General features: G+C 36.5%; 2 protein-coding genes across 2 annotated transcripts; both read right to left on the reverse strand.

The window, feature by feature from the left end:
* Window positions 1-60: 60 nt before the first annotated feature.
* Window positions 61-12,823, reverse strand: LOC122058121 (dihydrolipoyl dehydrogenase 2, chloroplastic-like). The gene is made up of 15 exons (XM_042620616.1): window positions 12,241-12,823; window positions 11,252-11,398; window positions 9,555-9,689; window positions 9,247-9,364; window positions 8,412-8,536; window positions 6,323-6,448; window positions 6,164-6,244; window positions 4,356-4,418; window positions 4,190-4,264; window positions 4,030-4,108; window positions 3,836-3,936; window positions 2,143-2,256; window positions 1,791-1,904; window positions 1,199-1,270; window positions 61-541 (listed from the first exon to the last, which is right to left on the reverse strand). The coding sequence occupies exons 1-15, from the start codon at window positions 12,565-12,567 to the stop codon at window positions 497-499; spliced, it is 1,722 nt and encodes a 573-aa protein (XP_042476550.1). The 5' UTR covers window positions 12,568-12,823; the 3' UTR covers window positions 61-496.
* Window positions 12,824-15,806: 2,983 nt separating this feature from the next.
* On the reverse strand, window positions 15,807-16,911 carry LOC122057269 (universal stress protein A-like protein). Its single transcript, XM_042619319.1, has 4 exons — window positions 16,596-16,911; window positions 16,409-16,515; window positions 16,214-16,332; window positions 15,807-16,108 (listed from the first exon to the last, which is right to left on the reverse strand). Exons 1-4 carry the CDS (start codon window positions 16,771-16,773, stop codon window positions 16,003-16,005), a joined length of 510 nt encoding a protein of 169 aa, XP_042475253.1. The 5' UTR covers window positions 16,774-16,911; the 3' UTR covers window positions 15,807-16,002.
* Window positions 16,912-19,546: the final 2,635 nt, after the last annotated feature.

Raw genomic sequence — 19,546 nt, forward strand, 5'->3', positions numbered from 1 at the left:
AATAAAATAAAATAAAAAATATAAATAAATGAAAGTCCAAATTATTTGACACTTAAAAGCTTGCATAATAAATTTTATTTCAGCAAAAATATTCTCAATATTTTACATAAAATTAGAACAATCTGTAAACAACTAAATACGCCAAGATATCAAAGGGAGAGCCGTTTTACTTCCTGGTGAGGGCGTGCCGAGACTGCGCTCCCTTATTTTTTTTTTCCAAGGTTAACTGATGCTAAATGAACCCACTAATACTAAATTCCTTAGAGTTGAATTGCAAAACTACATAAATAATTAATCAATCCTGAAAGAAGCTCAAATACAAATGACACACTGCAAATTTGGGATCTGATTCTTCTTGAAAAACCAAACAGAGGTGTCGAGAATTCCATTATGTGGCATTTGGGCTGATCTAATATGTGATGTGCAGCTTCCAGAGACACCCTATCAGGAACAATGATCAAAATCCCCTTCGAGTTTATATCAAGCGTGGAGAAGCTTATACAGCAATTGGTTCTCTGACTGGGCTAGAAACACTAGAGACCTGCCAGAGAAAAATAGAAAAAGGGGTGAAGGAAGGAGAAGAAATGAATTTCATTATCAATTTAAATAACCTAACATTGAATAACAAGCGGGTACGGAATGTAGGCAAATTATTTTTCCAAAAGTAGATCATGTTGAATCACACTAGGTGAAGAATGTAGTAGTAATTTCAATGGAAGTAGTCAATGTTGCATTTTACTGGAGACTAAAGAGGGAGGGCCAAATTCAATACCAAATGTACTAGTAATTTCAATGAAAGCAGAGAACGTTGATTTTACTGGAAACTACAGAGGAAGGGACAAATTCAATACCACCTGCATTGTCTACTTGGCCACATACTTTTTTGGGGAAATGAATGCTCCTTGGTTGTGCAGCCCCTGCACCCAGACAAAGAGTTCGCAAAATAACACCCCCACCCCTGCCTGCTGATGCCCATGTGCGCCCCCTCATTCAGGCCACATGAGCAGGGAGCGTTCTTTTCCCGACTTTTCTTCTCTTTTAGCCTCGTATGGGTGGTTGGGACCATTGTCAAAATAGTACTAGAAATTTACCCAGCCACAAAGCAGACGATTCTTACAATACAAACTAACATATATTCCAGTTTGAGAGTTACCAGTAGACTGATTGCTGTCGACAACAGAAGGAATTAGAAGCATACCTTGGCTGATTTGAAGAGCTCATCAAGCACTTCTGACAAGGTTGGATGTGCATGTACAGCAAGCTTTATATCCTGCAGAATGCCAGAGATGCCAACAATAAGAAATTGGTACATTAACAATACCCAGTCAATGTATCAACTTTCAAGTTGCATGGGAGACCACAATCAGTAGACCATAAGCTGGGAAACATTTTATGCTGTAAATGAGGTCCACATGGTATGTCTCAAATAACCATCATTTTAGATTGGAATCAGATCGAGGGAATCGTCCAAATCAAATTGGAATCAGCAGTCCTGATCCTTAAAACCCTATGTTGGACTGGACAGTCAGATCCAGAGTTCCAGACCGATCTGATAGTCCAATCCAGCTTCCTTCACCCTTGGCCGATTTTATTATTAGTCAGAGGGTTCTGTGATTCGATCCGGTCCGGGATCGGATTGGAGGAGACCAATCCCTTACCCGATTCCATTTACTTAAAACCTTGCAAATAACAGTTTTCTGGGAAGGCATGATGATAATTCAACATGAAGGACTCGCAAAACCTTAAGTTCTATGTGCTTCATTTTTGTCATTCTAGGGCAAAAAAATTACCTGAATACGTGTGCCCAAGGCTATTGCATTGGATGCTTCATGGATGAGGTCCGCAGCATGCAACCCAAAAATATGAACTCCCAAAATCTCTCCATTGTCAGGCCTGTATATCAACTGTTTGAAGATGCAGAGAGAATTTAGAATAAATGGTAAAAATTCTCTTAATAATTGAAATCAACAGAAGATAAATATGGTTTAAAACCAGGAGAGTTTGTACTAATGTAAATCCTAATATATGCATCATAGCTTTCAACCAACTTAAGAAGCAATCACTGGTGTTAACCCTGTGATACTACTTCTGCTCATTTGCAATGTCCGAAAAATAATTGTTTACATAAATAAATATAATTACCTTAGCTAGCCCCTCTCCTTCATTTTCTGCTAGGGCCTTTGTGTTAGCCTTAAAGCTAGTCTTGGCAACACTTACTTCAAATCGTTCCTTTTCACCTTTCTCCCTTGCTTGAGGCTGCAAATGTTTAGATTTTTTGTGCATTCAAAAACTGGAAAATCAAAAGAAATGCTCCACAAGATCCCATATAACAGATGGAAGAAAAAGGAGTGCATTAAAAAAGATAAAGTATGCTGAAGAAAGAATTTCTTAAAGGCAGAATATATATTATTTGAAGAGTACGTATCTGGAGTTATAAATGCCTTCTATTCTTTTTTTATTTTTCCCCCTTAAATTGTCACTTTTCTTTTTTTTCTTTCTTAAATTGTCATTTCCATATCATGATATCATCATTTAGTGCAGCAGTTGTGGGGGAAGAATAATGGATGTACTATCACATAGCTTCACCAATACAATATAACATAGTTACTACTGAGACTGAAGAAGCCTTCAAATGTTCCTAATTCACCTATTTGCATGTAAGTTTTCTGAATTTTTTTGTTAATTTATTTTCATGTCTCTTCATAAAAATTGGAATTGCTAAAGCCGATAACAGGTCAGGTCACTAATCTTGTGTCAAGTCTATTATAGGGGCTAGTAGTTTGTACAAATTAATTGGGCAAGCTTCAATTATACTCGACTGGCCTGATCTTTTGATAAAGTCACTGCAAAAGTCAAAAGTTTTTTCTTTCCTTGATGTTTTGATTTGAAGATTACCATCCTGTTCACTTACCCTCTATGTATTCAATATTAGCTTAGGAATCCTTTCGCTGGGACTGAACCCGGACCCGTCTAGCAATCCATGGCCTATGCTTGCTACACACAAATCCAGTATGAAACTGAGTTACAGCACAGATTCTTTAATTTTTGCACTTCACGAACTCAACAAATATCCAGTATTATCAAGTGCTTGATGCACAAGCCAGCAAATAAGTAAGCAAGCCTCAACCTCCTAACTGTCAGAAATGTGACACGATACCCTGTGATTTAGCTACACTTGGATGTTGAGATACATTCACTTATTCCTCTTTCTTTTAACAACTAATTGTTGAACATTTTCTATCTATTGAGTACCATCATTTTACATTCACGCAAGCTCGGGGGTACTGCATATGACTCTTAATCATCTTCGTTGCAGAGCATGTCTTTTTGTATCTGTCACATTGCTAGAAACCAAGTAGTGACACAGCAGTTGGACATGACATCTACTTCATGGAAAATGTGAGATTCAAGATTCAAGTCAAGGAGGATTGGACAGTAATGTTTGGCAAGCCAATCCCAAACTGTGTTTCTATAGAAACCAGAAAAAACACATCCAAGTTGGAGTTCATATTGATGATTATAACAGATACATGACACTGAGAGACCATAGTAATCGACATATGTAGTGCATTGACAGCACATATATTACCAAGCAAGGCATCTTTATCGCTTATGAGAAGTACTTGTTATGATAAGCCCATGCAGCAAGCGTTGAAAACATTTAGCCAAGACATTAAGCATAGGCTGACCAAGAGGCTTCAAATAAGGCCTAGTAAGTTGTATATCCATGATAACTAAGCAAACACAGATAATCTTTCATGGCATTAAGACAGGTAGCAAATATATAGACAGTGCATAATAACACAACATTGAGTTCAAAAGGAGTAGGACCTACCTCTGTCAAGCCAACCATACTAATTTCAGGATGAGTGAAGCAGGCTGCCGGAATGCTTAAATGGTTTAGCACATGATCCTTCCCACTGACTTGTTCAATAACTATACAGAAGGTAATTGAGCAGGTGAATTGAAAAATGATTAGGGCAAAGTGTTGTGAGTGAGAAGAAGCAGAAGAAAACAAAAGGTGTTTACCAGATATCCCTTGTGCGCTTGCAGCATGAGCAAGCATCATTTTCCCATTAGCATCACCAATGCAATATACATGTGGAACCTGATTAAATGAAACCCCATGTTAGTTACAATAGGCAGTATTTCAACAAAAAACTGTTACCAATGGAAATTTATGTCACACCATTTTGCCATTCTTGTCAATTACTTGCATGCGCTCATCAACAGGAACAAAACCACGTTGTGTTTCTACGTTAATCTGCAACCAAGATTTCAAACCAACTCAATTCTTTATTTGCGAAGGGATCTTCTGTAGCATTTCTAGTTCAGAAGATCATTAACATACTTACATTTTCCAAGCCAAGTCCTTTTGTGAATGGAGCCCTTCCAGTTGCAATAAGTGCAGCATCCACCTGCCATGATATGTACATTATACATAGCTGTCGAGAATTCTAAAGCAAGACTAAACACCACTGAAGCATTTTTTAAAAGCATTAGGAATTTTTTCCCCTGGGAACAGAGAGTGATTTCATGGATTATAGATGTTTAGTAATTGGGTCCACTTCTGCTGGTAGTGGACACTCACATTCAAACAGAAAGCCAATGATTTTTTAATTGAAAAGATGGCCTAACTGCCAGACCAATGCAAACATCTCATGAACAAAGTAATGTCACAATGCTATTCTACTTCATGGCTATCCTGCATGGATTCATACCTAACCTTTTATTTTAATAATATTAGACTATACATATGGCAAGTCGAGCTTTTATTTCATTTTTTTCTTTCTGACTTATTAAGGTTCAGCATTTAACCACCAACACTTGGGCAGACAGGCATGTTATAAGATGACGTCACATGTATTGCATCTGTCAAATTTTAGCCCCTAACATCCCAACAAGCAGGGAAGTGCTGAAAACTTAGTAGGAAATTGACAAAGAAAATAACAAAAATGCCACTAGATTCGGAGTTTCGCAATTATGAAACTTATAACTGAGTTTTGAGCCACTTTCTTGCTCATATGGGCCTGAAACTTATACCAGTCAGAGGGGTCTAGCATCCTCATGCCCCATGCCAGTTTTTACTACTTGGAGAACCTTCCCCTACTCTTCAAAAAACTTCACTTAAAAAAAAAATAATAAATAAATAAATAAATAAAGAAGAAGAAGAAAGAAAGAAAAAAAACCCTACATTCCTTGAGAACAATGTAAGGTTTGCCAAGCTAAGGAAATGGCTACCATCAATCAGTTTTTCAGGTCCACAAGGTCAGTCTCTCCAACATAAAAGAAGCAAATAAAGTTTTGTATAAGTTGTTCAGAAATTTATATGAATAATGTCAGATCTGGATCTGATAAGAAGAGGTGTTCATATGTATATGAGGAAACGGATTGTCACACTCAAAATCGATCTGGGACTAATACGACTAACACTCCCCCTCACGTGTAGGTGGATCGGGATTGGAACCCCCTTACACGTGGACATAACAAGAAAGGGGGAGGGGGAGGACAGAACCGGAAGGAACCCATTCTAATATTTCCATCTCAAAAGATTGATCTAATAAGAGGAGGAATTCACAGGTATACGAGGAAAGGGATTGTCCCACTCAGAATCGATGTGGGACTAATATGACTAACAGGTTGTTTTGTGCTGATACTAAATGGATTACATAATAATTATCAAGTCTTGCCACAACTTACTAAAGGAGTACCGAAGTAGTGGTGGCATAATGTCATGAAGTTCATATTGATGTGCCTGATGATCAGGGTTTGATCCCCTGTACTTCACTCTTTTTTTTTTTCTTTTTTTCTTTTTAATTTTATTCAAAATAACATGAGGCAGCTCAACGGTCATAACGGTTGAAACTGTCCAATTGTCAAAACAGGACAGTCTACTGACATGTAAATGGTTCTTGGGCACCTAGCAGTCAGATGACTAGTACAGAACATCCTCCCTTCTCAGGCAGTGGTCCAAATGGTTTGACTGCTGTCAATCCATTCCAATGGTCATGTAACTTGTTGATATTTACTAAGTCTGATTTATATCCTGTGCCTCTCAACCAGCACTTATGCCTCTGGTTTATTCAAGTCCTTTGGTTATTACAACCATGCAGCTCCTGCAATCTGAATAGGATAAGTGCAAGTCTGAGAGATGAAAAATTACCTCCAAAGTATCTTTTGGAGCTTTTGTCTTTGCATCAATAAGCTCAATAGTGACAGGTTTTCCATCCTTTGCTGGAGTAATCTGTAGTAAATGTCAAAGATGTTACCTTCTGACCAGCTACAGAGGAAGAGAAAAAACCAGTTTTAAATGACAAAGCACCTTGGTTGCAAATACACCAGTATGGTAATCAATTTTTCGAGGATTTATGAGAACTCTCTGGGCTAGCTTTCCGATTTCAGGATCAAAGCCAGGCATGAGCTGATCCAGCGCTTCAATAAAAGTAACCTATGTAACCAATTCATTGTTAGAATAATCTCATTCAGAAAATTCTATACTATCACGAGGGGCAAACAAGATTTAGTAGTTCCCACAGCAAAAAGCCTAAACAAAATTGCAATTATCAAATGAGAAACCAACAGATTTTGGTACAGAAAAGATTAGGAAAATGACCAAAACTGACTTAGATTGAATGTAATGATAAATAAGGTAAAGAAACCAAATTGAAACATAAAACTGTTGAAAACAAGCATAGACAGATTAATGGCAAAAAAAAAAGAGAAACAAAAATGAAAAGGAACTGCCTGAATTCACAAATAGAATTTCTACATGATTTGACATTGAAAGTCCAGTAAATAGTAGTAGAAACAAGGAATACGATAATTTTTTTATTCAATTTGGAACTCTAATAAATATCATTAGATACATGTGCGAGTTCAAGTCGGTGGAAAAGAGCACTGGTAATTCAAGCAAGGAGTCATGTCTTCAACAATATTGAAAGATGACACAGAACATGCCAAGTCCATCAAGTATGACTGGATTGGACATAAAACATACAGTGGTCCAGTGCAAGGATTAAAGTATCGGTATCGGTCGCCGTATCGGTGGGCCAAAATTAAGATACGTATCGGAGGGTATCGTATCGTATCAGAGATACACTAAGATACGTTAAAGATACACATAAATGGATAGGAAACATTTTTTAAAACACTTTTGCGTAAAGAATTTGTTTAAAAAAAAAAAGCTATTGATAACATGTATTATGCATAAACACTAAATTGAGGGTATCGCACCAAGAATTCAAGATTTGTAGTTGTCCCATAAATGTAAAATCCTTGTTCCCAACCTTGATTTCCACTTTAATTAGAGAGAAATATGGCTGGCAGCAACTTTGAAACAAAAACCCCTCAAAAAATCGTGTTTTTTCTGAAATATTACCTATCTTAGCCATTATATGACCGGAGCGCACTGTATCGATACATACCGATACGTACCAATAAATACATATCGATACTCACCGATATATACTGATACATACTGAAACGTACATTTCACCTCGATTTTATATTTTCCATAGAGTCATATCGGTGCATATCGTATTGTATCGATGTGTATCGGTGGTGTATTGATGCATATTGGTATGTATCATGGGATATATATTGATACGAAAGGATTTTAAAAATTCTATGTATCGTATCGGTGTGTATCATATCGGTCGGCTAAATTTAAGATATGTATCGGAGGGTATCGTATCGGTATCGGTATCGGAGATACTTTAAACCATGGTCCAGTGACAATCCCACAATAACTATTTCCATCTGATAATTTACATCCACAGTAGAATCCAATAGACTCGGAGATCCAGTAGACTCGGAGTCCATGAAATAGATGAAATAGTGAAGATCACACGCAATGTGAAGGTGGCAATGCATACAATCAGCAAGCATTTTAGCAAGTCTGCCTATGCCAAGTCCAATTGGGCAAGCAATGGAACATGGCCAAATGCTGGATCCAATATGGGAAAAATTCACTTGCAAAGAATTCAGTTCATAAAGAAAAATTTATATGCAAGCTAATTCTAGAACTTATACATAGAAAGACCATTCAGTATTCATTAGTAGTTAAACCACTATAAATACATTGGACGACTCTTCAGCAACCCAATATGACCCCTTCGACGCTTCTTTCACTGTATACCCCTCCATCCTTTGGAGGTGGAAAAAATGGCATTTGTTTTCTTACCTATTTACAATCCTAACCATTTGCACCATGCATAGTTGTCCAGGCACTTTAGGCTCCTTGGTCGCCTAGGCGGGCGCCTTGTTGGTGTTGCCTTGCGTCCAGGCCCCCTCCAACACCTTGGGTCTCCTAGACGCTGAGACAACTATGACACCATGTGCTACTACATGACTAACTGGAGAAAGGCATTCACTCATTCAAAACATGAAGGAATTTATTAGAATATACCCACCTCACTTCCAAGTGCCGTATACACATCACTGAATTCAAGGCCAATGTAACCACTTCCTACAATTGCTATCCAATCAGGAACAGACTCCAGCTTGAGCGCATGATCACTGGTAATGACGGTTTTTCCTGCAGGACATTATGTAATGGTATTCAGTAATTAAATGGGAAAAATGTGAAAGAATAGCAGATGGTATATTTGAATAATAGTGCTTGAAGGAATTCATGGTTTTGAGCCATAACCATGAGTTAAATGAGGTACTAAAAAATCAGTCTTGTTTTTATTATTTGATTTTCTGCTACATTTATTCCCATGCATTCAACATAACATATTTAGCTACGATATCAAAAATGGTTTTGCTATTTTGTCACCATGTTTGTTTTCAGTCTATCATTCAGAAAGCATGTGTGGAATTGGTTAGGGTGTGGTACATAAAAGGAAATCAGGCCTAAGTTTCTGCAGTTAGGGTGTGATTGAATTAATGTCTAATGCCACTAAGTAACTACAGAGATGGTGAAATAAAATCAGTGTGTTGGAATAGGTGGAAGGATCTAGCTGTGGGGTATAGATGCAGGTTTAAAGAAACTGAATATAGGTCAATTGAATGAAACAAGGTGAAAGGTTGGTTGATTCTCAGATGCTGATCCCTATCACTTTGGATAAGCTCCTTGTATAATAGTAGCTCATTCTTTAAAAACCTTCATTATTTTATTTCCTAGAACTTGTATGAAATGCGAATAAAAATAAAACATGGTGAAGTTAACAAGTAAAGCTTGCAATGGAAAAAAATAACTTTATAATAGAAAATATAGATAACTATGGGGACTCTAGTTCTTACCATCAACTTCGATGCCCTTGGGAACAAAAGGAACAGAGCCAGTTGCAATAATTATGTCTTTAGCAGTTATGACATTGTCAGAGAAGCCAACTTTTCCATATTTCACCTTTTGTGGACCCTGACATGAAACATCATATAAAATCAGGATACCACAATAATTCACGGGAATAATTCTACACAAGAAATTACACCGGTAATATTTTGATGGCAACTCTACGTTTTGGAAAATAAATGGATAACTTACATACAATTTACCATATCAAGAGATTTCTGGTTTCATATTGCACGCAAAGACATTAATGACTTACCAAAATTGTGCCAACACCTGTTAATATATCCACACCAAGAGCTTTCATTGAATTGGTCAAGTTACTACGAATTTTTGAAGCAAGGTTATTTGCATGATCAGCAACTCCTTGTCTGTCATACCCAGCAGCCGAAACCTACCATCAGAAGATATATGAGATGTCAGAACAGCATGGAATATGTTAAATATTGTAATAAACAATATGATTCTAGATGCAATGTATTATAGCCATTTGCAAGAGCCCCTGCACAACCTTAAATAAGGGTGCAGTAAATTATAAGCAACACAACCTAATTAACTTCTGACTACTAAAATAATGTTGAAACTGCCACAAGGAGGGTTTCAGGTAAAGAAAAACAAGAAGTAAAATCCTGTTTAAAGAAGGAAATCAAAACCTAAAAGCTGGAATTTTTAAGATTGTTTTACACAAATAATATAGCATCACAAATTCACAATATTACTTCATAATGAATTTTATGCTACCCAGGAAGGCCAAAAAAAAAAATTCTTTTAATTTAGTTGGAGGGTATCATCAATGCTTCGCAGAAGTTTTTGGGAATAATAGTTAATACTGGAAATCAATTCATACTGTTTTCATGCAGGAAGAATGTGATGTTCGGAATTTTAAATAGGACATTTAAAGGAATTGTATGGTGGTTTCACTTATATGGCTCCATAAGAGGCACCTTTTTACAGATTTGTTCCGATCAGTGACTGTGTCTAGCTTCAATGCTTTCTAAGTGGTGAGTGGGTTTGTCTTTTGGGTCTGCCCTTCAACATTTTTTTTTTTTGATAGGTAGGGAGGGAAGATAACAACCAGGAGGCTCGAACTCGAGACCTCCTGGTGAGCATGGGCTTTAATCACCAAAGCTGCACCAACTGCGCTAAGCAGTTGTTGTTGCCCTTCAGTCTGCTTCAAAGATATTCAATAGGAAATGTGGTTCATTATTGGAGTTTGATTAGAGATGACATCTTTGGAGGGAGTGTCTTATGCTTGTGTCAGTTACTCAGTTTTCGGTATTGGACTTTTGGGGGCAATGCCACTTGGATTTCGGTGGTTGACTTGGAGTCATTTTTCCAGTTCAGGTGTTAGTTGAGGAAATACATTGGCCAGAAGTGAGAGAATTGAAACCATAGCCAAGCTTCTTTCTAACTCCAGTTCACCCATTAACCCTCTCTAATCTATGATTTAGAAGTCGCATAACCAGCATCTGCCAATTCTATGAAAACTAGCTATTGAAGGATCGAACAATTCATATCCTTTTCTTTCATGTTTCATTTTTTGACTTGCAGCTTTGGCTCTTTGGAGTCATCAGAAACCCAGGACTTCTTCTTATTTTCCCTTCAATAATGCTTCTTATATATATTCAAAAGAAAGTGCTGGATTTGATGACCACCAAAGGTGCTTAAGGTTAGGTATAAACACCAATAAGATAATAGTACAGCAGATACAATATCTTCTTCATATATATAAATAAATAAATAAATGAAAAAAGAAGGAAGAAGATAATACTGGGAGGCTGAATAAATAAGTAGAATAAACAACGAGTCAGCACAATTATTACTCAACCACTACTTCAAACTTCATTTTGGATAGAAATGCCTGTCACCATATTTTCAACAAATACTTGCAACCATTGAATGTTAATTTGTGATACAAGCCTTAGGTTCCAGGAAAGGCATGATTGACAACATTACCTGCAAACCCAATGCTTTCAAGTGATTCTCATTCTGAAGTTCCCGCATCCGACCACTCACAGCAAGCAGAGCTTTAGAAGGAACACAACCTCTGTTTACACAAGTTCCTCCCACCACATCTCCCTCAATGATTGCAGTTTTCATCCCCTGCAACCAGTATTAATTATCACTTTCTCATGTCATGCATCCATCTCAAACAGTGGGAATTGAAGAAACGGATAAAACCTTGTAAAGCAAACCACACTTAGGTAAGCACCATACACTGGAATAATTGTTACAAGATTAAATAAGGAACATCCAAATCCAGATAAAGCTGCATACACCAACTCACAATTGAAAAAAATATAATTTTGATCTTTTAACTATTACCAAGCATGAGGCATTCCCAGACAACAATTGCAACAACAAACATTTTGGGCAGTTTCTTCACCCTTGTCTATAATTTGATTTCCCTCAGCAAGATGAGACAATATCTATTAAAATGAGATGACACGAGTAAACACTATGCTGACTTGGTCTAAAGCTGGAGTTACGGATTTCCAATTCCATTGTAACCGTAATATAGCATTCCAAAAAAAACCAGCTTTCAACTAATAAATAATTGTATAAATCAATTATCATAATTCCCATCTACAATATATATAGTGGTCATTCAAGTAGAGTAACAGACAGCAGCACCCAAACCAAAATTGTTCAGTAAACCATGGTGCTACCATGGTCAATGAATCCACGTTAGACACAAATCAACAGCTCTCCATTTTGATCCCAGCTTATTTTTACTCCTCTGTGAAGGATCGAAAGCTTAAGTGATCTGAGCTCAATTGCGACAAACGAAAGATTCAAAATCAACTAATTACAACAACTAAAGAACACCCTCCGCTCATGAACGATACAATTAAATCGAAATTTAATCAAAGCTACCAAGCTCGACTTTTGAAAGCTGCCATAATTTATAATAATAATAATAATAATAATAATAAAAACCATACCTTCTCGACAGCATGAAGAGCAGCTCCATGACCACCGACACCAGCTCCAATAATAACTAGATCGTAGTCAAACCCCTTTGAGGAAACACCATTTTGCGACAACGAAGCTGATAACTTCCCCGAGGAGGACCTTCGTCCCGAAAGCACAGCTGGACGAGAAGCAGACCGTTTCAAAGCAGAAAATCCGAGGGCCTCTCTTCTGAGACCACAGAAACGGAGATTCACAGGCTTGAGAGCATTGTTAGAGATAAATTCAACCGTACGGTCGGATCTGGCAATGGTGGGAGAGGAGTGAGACGCAGCTGAAAGGGAGATGGAAGCCTGCATTTTTTTTTTTTTTTTTCTTCAATTCAACTCAACTGGTTTCAGTTTCAGGATAGGAAATTAAGGGAGAAAATAGAGGAGCGTAATAGGCTTAATAGGGTTTGGGTGGAGATTTGTTTGATGAAATATAGTTGGAAGGCTCTGTTTATCGGGGCTCAACGGAGGCGCCTCCTCGACAGCTCCGTTGTAGCCTTGTGATGGGCGGAGTTACCTATGCGCGGCAGATAAACTACTCTCTCTCTCTCTCTCTCTCTCGAGTTGGCTGCGGAACCCACGTTATTAACAATTTATTTTAGGAGAAAATAACATTACGGTCAATAATAGTTTAATCAAATTAAGAACAAGAAGCTCTTATGTTTGGAAGGTAGGAAAAGGAAAGAAATGAAAAACCATAACTTGCTTGTAACGAGACAGTCGGACCGGAAACAATTCATAATTTGATCCCAAACCAGTTTCGAACTAGGTTCGGAATTTTGGACTAGCCCAAATAAATGATGAGATGAATTTTTTGTTTGAAATGACATGTATCCTCTATTTTGAGAGGGGAGAGATACACAAGGAGATGTCTCCCTTTGTCCCTTATGTTAGCGTTTTTTTGGGCCCGTTTGATAACGTTTCTGTCGTTTCTGTTTCAAGAAACGGAATTAAAGGTGTTTGATAAGTCATGTTTCTAGAAATCGATAGTAACCAGCAAAATAATGGCCACGAGTCGTTTCCAGAAACAGCGAAACAAGTTCTTGTTTCGCTTATGTTGTTTCTTGAACCATAAATAGGTGGAAATTTTAATTTCTATTTCTGAAAACAAGTGAAACGAAATAGTTTTATCAAACGTTTTTTGTTTTGTTTCTGTCCAAAAACGGCAGAATCGCGTTTCTTAAAACATTATCAAACATGCCCTTTGTCTCTATCTCTCTCTTCTTACATATAAAATCATATATTTGTTCCCTTATGTTCCATTTGTTTAGAGATGAGTTTGGGGTTAGAATATCTGATTATTGGGTTCACCATCCACATGCTGGTGGGGTTAAAGGTCAGGAAAGTAAAGTTGAACTTTCCCACCACAACCTTGTTTAGTTAACACATAGCTATGAGAGAGAGAGAACTGATAAATGAAGAAAGAGAGACACATCAATGTAGTAGGACTTTGGAAGGGGATGGGATGAAAGCCACATCCCCTTCCAAGTCCCACTAATTTAGTAAACTGGAAAGCTCATATTCCAATGTTGTCTAGAGTATTTCCCACCCCATTATATCCAAACACATGACTTTACCATGCTCTTGGGAAAATAAGTACAACTCGCCCACCCCTTAAATCCACCCCATCAAAACCCCCTAAACAAACAGGCTCATTGTGGGAGGAAAGGGATGGACAAAGAACTTCCACCAATTTAGTAAACAAGAAAGCTCATCTCCCAATGTTGTCTAGAGTATTTCTCACATCATTATATCCAAACACATGACTTTACCATGCTCGTGGCAAAAGAAGTACAATTCGCCCACCCCTTAAATCCACCCCATCAAAACCCCCTAAACAAACGGGCACATTGTGGGAGGAGAGAGATGAGCAAAGAACTCGACCAATTTAGTACAGAGGGAAGCTCTTCTCCCAATGTTGTCTAGAGTATTTTCCACTCCATTATATTCAAACACACGACTTTACCATGCTCTTGGAAAAATAAGTACAACTCACCCACCCCTTAAATCCACCCCATCAAAACCCCCTAAACAAACGAGCCCATTGTGGGAGGAGAGAGATGAACAAAGAACTCAATCCTTTCAAGTATACTATGAAAGATAAGTTAATTAATTGAGTTAGCTTAATGATGTGGCTATATCAACAATAGGATTGGAGATGACAATGGGATTGGAGATAAGATCGTCTGATTTAACTCAAATTCATTTTTCATTAGCAAATAATTTCATTTGCACATTCGCACCAAAACTGAGCATAAGAATTTTCTCTCTAGAAAAATAAAAAATAAAATAAAAGAATCAAGATAGTTCTCTCTCATCTTTTTTTTTTTTTAAATAAGATAAAAGAGAATTATTATTATTATTTTAATAAGATAGCAGTTTCAAAATCTTGATCATAGAGAAGGCAGCTTTCTTTACGTAGGTCGTGTGCTCTCCAAATTTGTGGCAATTAGACCACCAGAAATCAATATGAATATATATTTTTTTAGTTTAAAAACAAAAAATCAACATGAAGATCTTTATGCCTTTATCATTAATTGACAGTTTTTATTTGTTTTTCTGGATAGAAATGACAACTCTGTAGTGTAATTTGGATTTGTTTAGGATTTTCCATGAAAAATGCATCCAAACAAATTGGGATTTTGAAATTTTATAGAAAAAAAGAAGTAAAAATATAAAAAAACATTTCATAATGTATTTAACCAGAAAATTGATTATGCTCTTATAAAAGTATTTACTCGTTTTGGGATGTTAAAGTGCAAATATCATATAATCAAAGAAATAAGAGACATGTTATATCTGAAATGTACTAAATATAATAAATATCGTAAGGGCAAATGTAGTACGGTCGCAACAACTTAATTTTGGAAGGCATGGCATTCAAAATTGTAGAGCTGATCGAGTGTCCTACCCATTTTTGCTTTTTTTCATTTTTCTCCATCAAACAAGTTGGGCCTAAAAGATATCAATTTCCATCAAATTGTATGGAAGTAGTTGATTTTGTTTCATATTAGCATTCACATGGAAAGTTAAAAATAAGGAACTGGGATCGAATTGGTTATTAGGTTTTTGAAGGTTTCATATAAAACATAGAAATTTTAATTTCTGTGTCAAAATACATTTTTTTTTTTCCATTTTTTGTTCTAAAAAAAATCAAACACACATAAATGTTCCAAACTCTTTATTCCATTTTTTTCGTTTCCATATAACAAAAAAACCCTAGAAATATTTGCGAGTGTTAATTTCGATCAGAGTTAGCCGTAATCAGTCAAAATTGATCGGAAATGGAATATAATTGGAGGGAGATCGGCCAAATCATTTGATTCACCGATCCTATTATTTATTTTAAAAATTGTGTTGACATCTGATGTGGGATCTTCGCTTTCATTATCCGCTCAAATTAATAGGAGGTGAGAAATTTCCCTCTTCAAATATGAAACAATTCCTCGATTTCCATCTTTCTCGATTGTAGACTTCGGAGTTCAGAATGAATTGAAGATGAACCCCACCTTGGGGATTTCAAGAAAAGTAACAGAGAAGAAGAAGGATTACATCTAAAACTCAAGAAAGATTTTCCATTAACAGAGAGAAGCAAGGAAAATAGACCACACAGACACTAAAAGGGGGGGGGGGGGGGAAGTGATCACAACTCCCAGAAAGATTTGTGTTTACACACTACATTAACTACCCATTTCCCAGAACCAATTACACAGACGAGCAGAACCCGACAAAGCTCAACTCCGATCACTTGCAGGCACTAATGGTACCCACCGATTTTGGCTTCTTCACTATCAAAACAGGGCAATTCACGTTTTGCGCGCAGTGATTACTCACACTTCCAAGGAAAGCCCTATAAAATTTCATCACCATTTAAGTGTTAGTACTGAATTCGCCTGCAAATTCTCAACTTTAGAGAAGAACAATGATGATTGATGAAGAAGATGAACTAACAAACCTCTTGATGAGACCATAACCATGGGTTCCCATAACCAACAAATCAGCATTGATCTTCTCAACCACGTCGCATATCACATCCCTCGGGTCCCCGTTCTCCACCCTCGTCTGCACCTTAATCTGCAGAGAAGTACTAAAATCTTAAACCCATTTGGAGAAACGCAGAAAGATTTTTCATTTTGATTTATTTGCTTACATTAGGAAGATCCTTGCAGAGGTTATTGGCCTTCTCCATTACACAATCGGCCAAATTCCTCCTGTATTTCTCCATTGACGCAATTACATCAGAGGAAAACATATAACCTGCAAATTTCAAAATCAAGATCTTTTAACTCAAAACCCAAGAAAGATCAGAAAGAGGAATCCAGATTTCTGAATGCTACCTGTTCCGTCGATAGCAGGGTAGACAGAGTAAGTCGGTTTGGCGTAAAGGAGGATGAGGTTATCTTTCGAATCTCGGGAAACTACGTTCTTGAGACACCAGGATAGAGCATACATACTCTCCTCTCCTTCGTCCACCGCTACCACAATCCTGCGTTCCGGAACTTCCGATTCAGCCATCGATGATGGAATATTGGAATCCAACTCGAAATCGAAATAAGCAATGGAATAGACAATGAGAAGACTTTGCTCGGATTAATGGGGACGAAAAGAGAGTTGCAGAGAATATATAGTGATTAGTGAGTGGTGGGTGGATGTGTCAAGAGGCAGGGGCAGTGTTCGAAGAAAGTCCAGATTCAATTCCGTGAACGATTTATGGCGGTTTGTGGTTTTCGGCTTTCAGCGGCTGTTGTCAGTTTTCGGCACGTGGGAGTGTGGGATCCTAGTCCTCGTGTTTATTCTGTTTCTATCCATCTGCCGTATGGATTTTGTTTTCGATATTAGTATCGGTGTCTGTCAATATCAATCTGATTTGGATAAGTATTTGAGTGGATCATTGTGTATCAACCATTTTTTTCCTTTACATTTTAGAAATTTTTTTTTTTATTATTTTATTCTTAAATAAAATAATATTTTATCCCTGAATAAAATAATATTTTATTCCTGAATGAAATAATACGAATAACTAATCCAGATCAATCAAGAATTGGGGATTGATCTCAACTTATGCCAATACAGTACAACCGATACAATACTAGTACTTGAAAACAGATTCCACTCTCCCTCTGGTGGAAATATTAAAAATATTTTTTTTTTAAATCAGTAATAAATCAGTCCAATCCAAATCAATAGAGATTTGATCCAATTGAGACTGATACTTGTATAGAAAAATCCTTTTTTTTTTTATTTGTAATTTGTATGTATTAAGAAAAAAAGAAAAATCCGTAAACAGCATTAGAACACTAATTCCAATTTTGGTCCAAAGTTCAAGATTGATTCAAGTGAATTGGCTGAGATCAATCCAAATCTTGGCCTAATTTTATGTTTTTAAATCCTTTGGTGTGAAAGGATGGTATGTTAATTTATAATTAGATAGAGAAAAAATTATTATAGAAAAATGGAGTAATTTTTATTTTTTTAATTTAATCAAATCCCATCCCATTATGGGGCCTTCATAGGAGTGACTAAAACCTAAAAACAAAAAAAAATCTCGAAAAGAAAAAAAATGGAATAGAATATATAAATCCTACTTTAACTGTCCATCCTACTTACACCTATGTTTTTCACTATTACAAATTTCTTATTTTCCCTCAAGACTTCAATCCAACTTTTTTTTTTCCCTCGCCCTTGTAGCTCTTCAACTCCCACCATTCTACTTCTCATTGTTTATGTAATAGTCTAGGTCTCACACACAACCAAACTATATCAATCAACTTCCACTCTTCTGAGATATGTGGAAATGTGTTGGTAAAGTGTGCTGATATGGATAGAAGTAAGAAGTTATCTATGCATGTTAATCATGACATCAGTCGGTTTCTATTTTGTTAGTGAGTATATTTTTTTTTATCAAAAATACTTTTACTCTTCACTTGTGGAGAAGGTATTCTTAAGTTTTGTCGGATTCATTTGTTTTCAACTCTATGTTTCGTGATCCTTCCACATCTACATGAAATATCTCATAAATAGTTATTTTATATTATTTTTTTTTTACTAAGTTTTCTTTAAATCATTAAGAATTAGGAATTCCTCCACTGATGACCGTCATTGCAATTAAATAAACATATAGAGGAACACTAAATGGGAATTTTCGGCCTCCAATGACCAACATATAGGGAGGAATAATGAAAAAGTAGATTTGTGGGTGAAGATCCTAAATGAATTTTTGTTTTTTAGGTTGGCTGGCTGCTCAAAATGGCTGATGGTTCAACTTTCACATCCAAAAGTACGCTTTATCTTTAATGAATACATTGCATTGATCACTCCCTAAGGATTCTATAAGCAACATATTCTTCAATCTTCTCTCATCAATTATTGAAACAAGATTATTATTTTTTCTTCTCCGATAAGTATGATTCAAACAAGATGATAAACATAGATAAATAAAAGTTTTTTAAGTCTATAAATTAATATCTCACCATAGAGGAAAGCTAGCCCTAAAGTATCTCAACAATAACATGTAGAATGTGTCACTTAATATAGTTGCTACACTATATCTATTTACATATGTACACGAGTATCTATATATTTGTAAGAGTAACATCTATCCTTCTAAAATATTTGGAAGTAACCTTCAGGTTGAAAATACATTCCTAAATTTTTAATTCTTTGGGAAAAGTACTTGGATACCCCCTATATTATAACACGATTGCTTGACAGCCATAAAGTTTGAAACTACCTTTTTTTTTTCCACACAAAAAGCTCTGCTAACAAAAATTCTTTAATAAGTTTCTTGAGAAGATCCTCAAAGAAAAAGGTTTTCTGAAGACCCAAATGAGGGTAGCTCAAAGACTTGACAACTCTACTTAAAATGAAGAAAAAACTAAACTCAAAACCTGTCGTGAGGAGTTTAACATTCAAAATGATAATGGAAACCTCAACCGGCGGGCACATTGAATCATCCACAAGACAACGTATCAACACTTAGACAATTTGCGTGGATGCCAAAGGGGTTGCTAACTTAGTGGAAGGAAGCCTTTGTCCCATCATTGCTCGGGTTAGCATGTCCCACTATCACTCATTGGTCCTATGGAAGCTTTGCTTGCCATAGGGAGACTTTGGCCTGAGCCTAGGATCACTAACATGGAGCATCCTTTTTTATTTACTAAACAAAAAAGACAATCTGAGTGGATGACAACCTTACAAAGGCCAAGGTCAAAAGCAGATTTTTTCAGGGCTAGGGGTATTTTTCTTTTTTAGTTAAATAAAAATACTTTATAAGAAGTTTGTGGGCTTT

Source organism: Macadamia integrifolia, chromosome 12 (genome assembly GCF_013358625.1).
Source record: "Macadamia integrifolia cultivar HAES 741 chromosome 12, SCU_Mint_v3, whole genome shotgun sequence".
In the NCBI taxonomy this organism is placed as follows: Eukaryota; Viridiplantae; Streptophyta; class Magnoliopsida; order Proteales; family Proteaceae; genus Macadamia; species Macadamia integrifolia.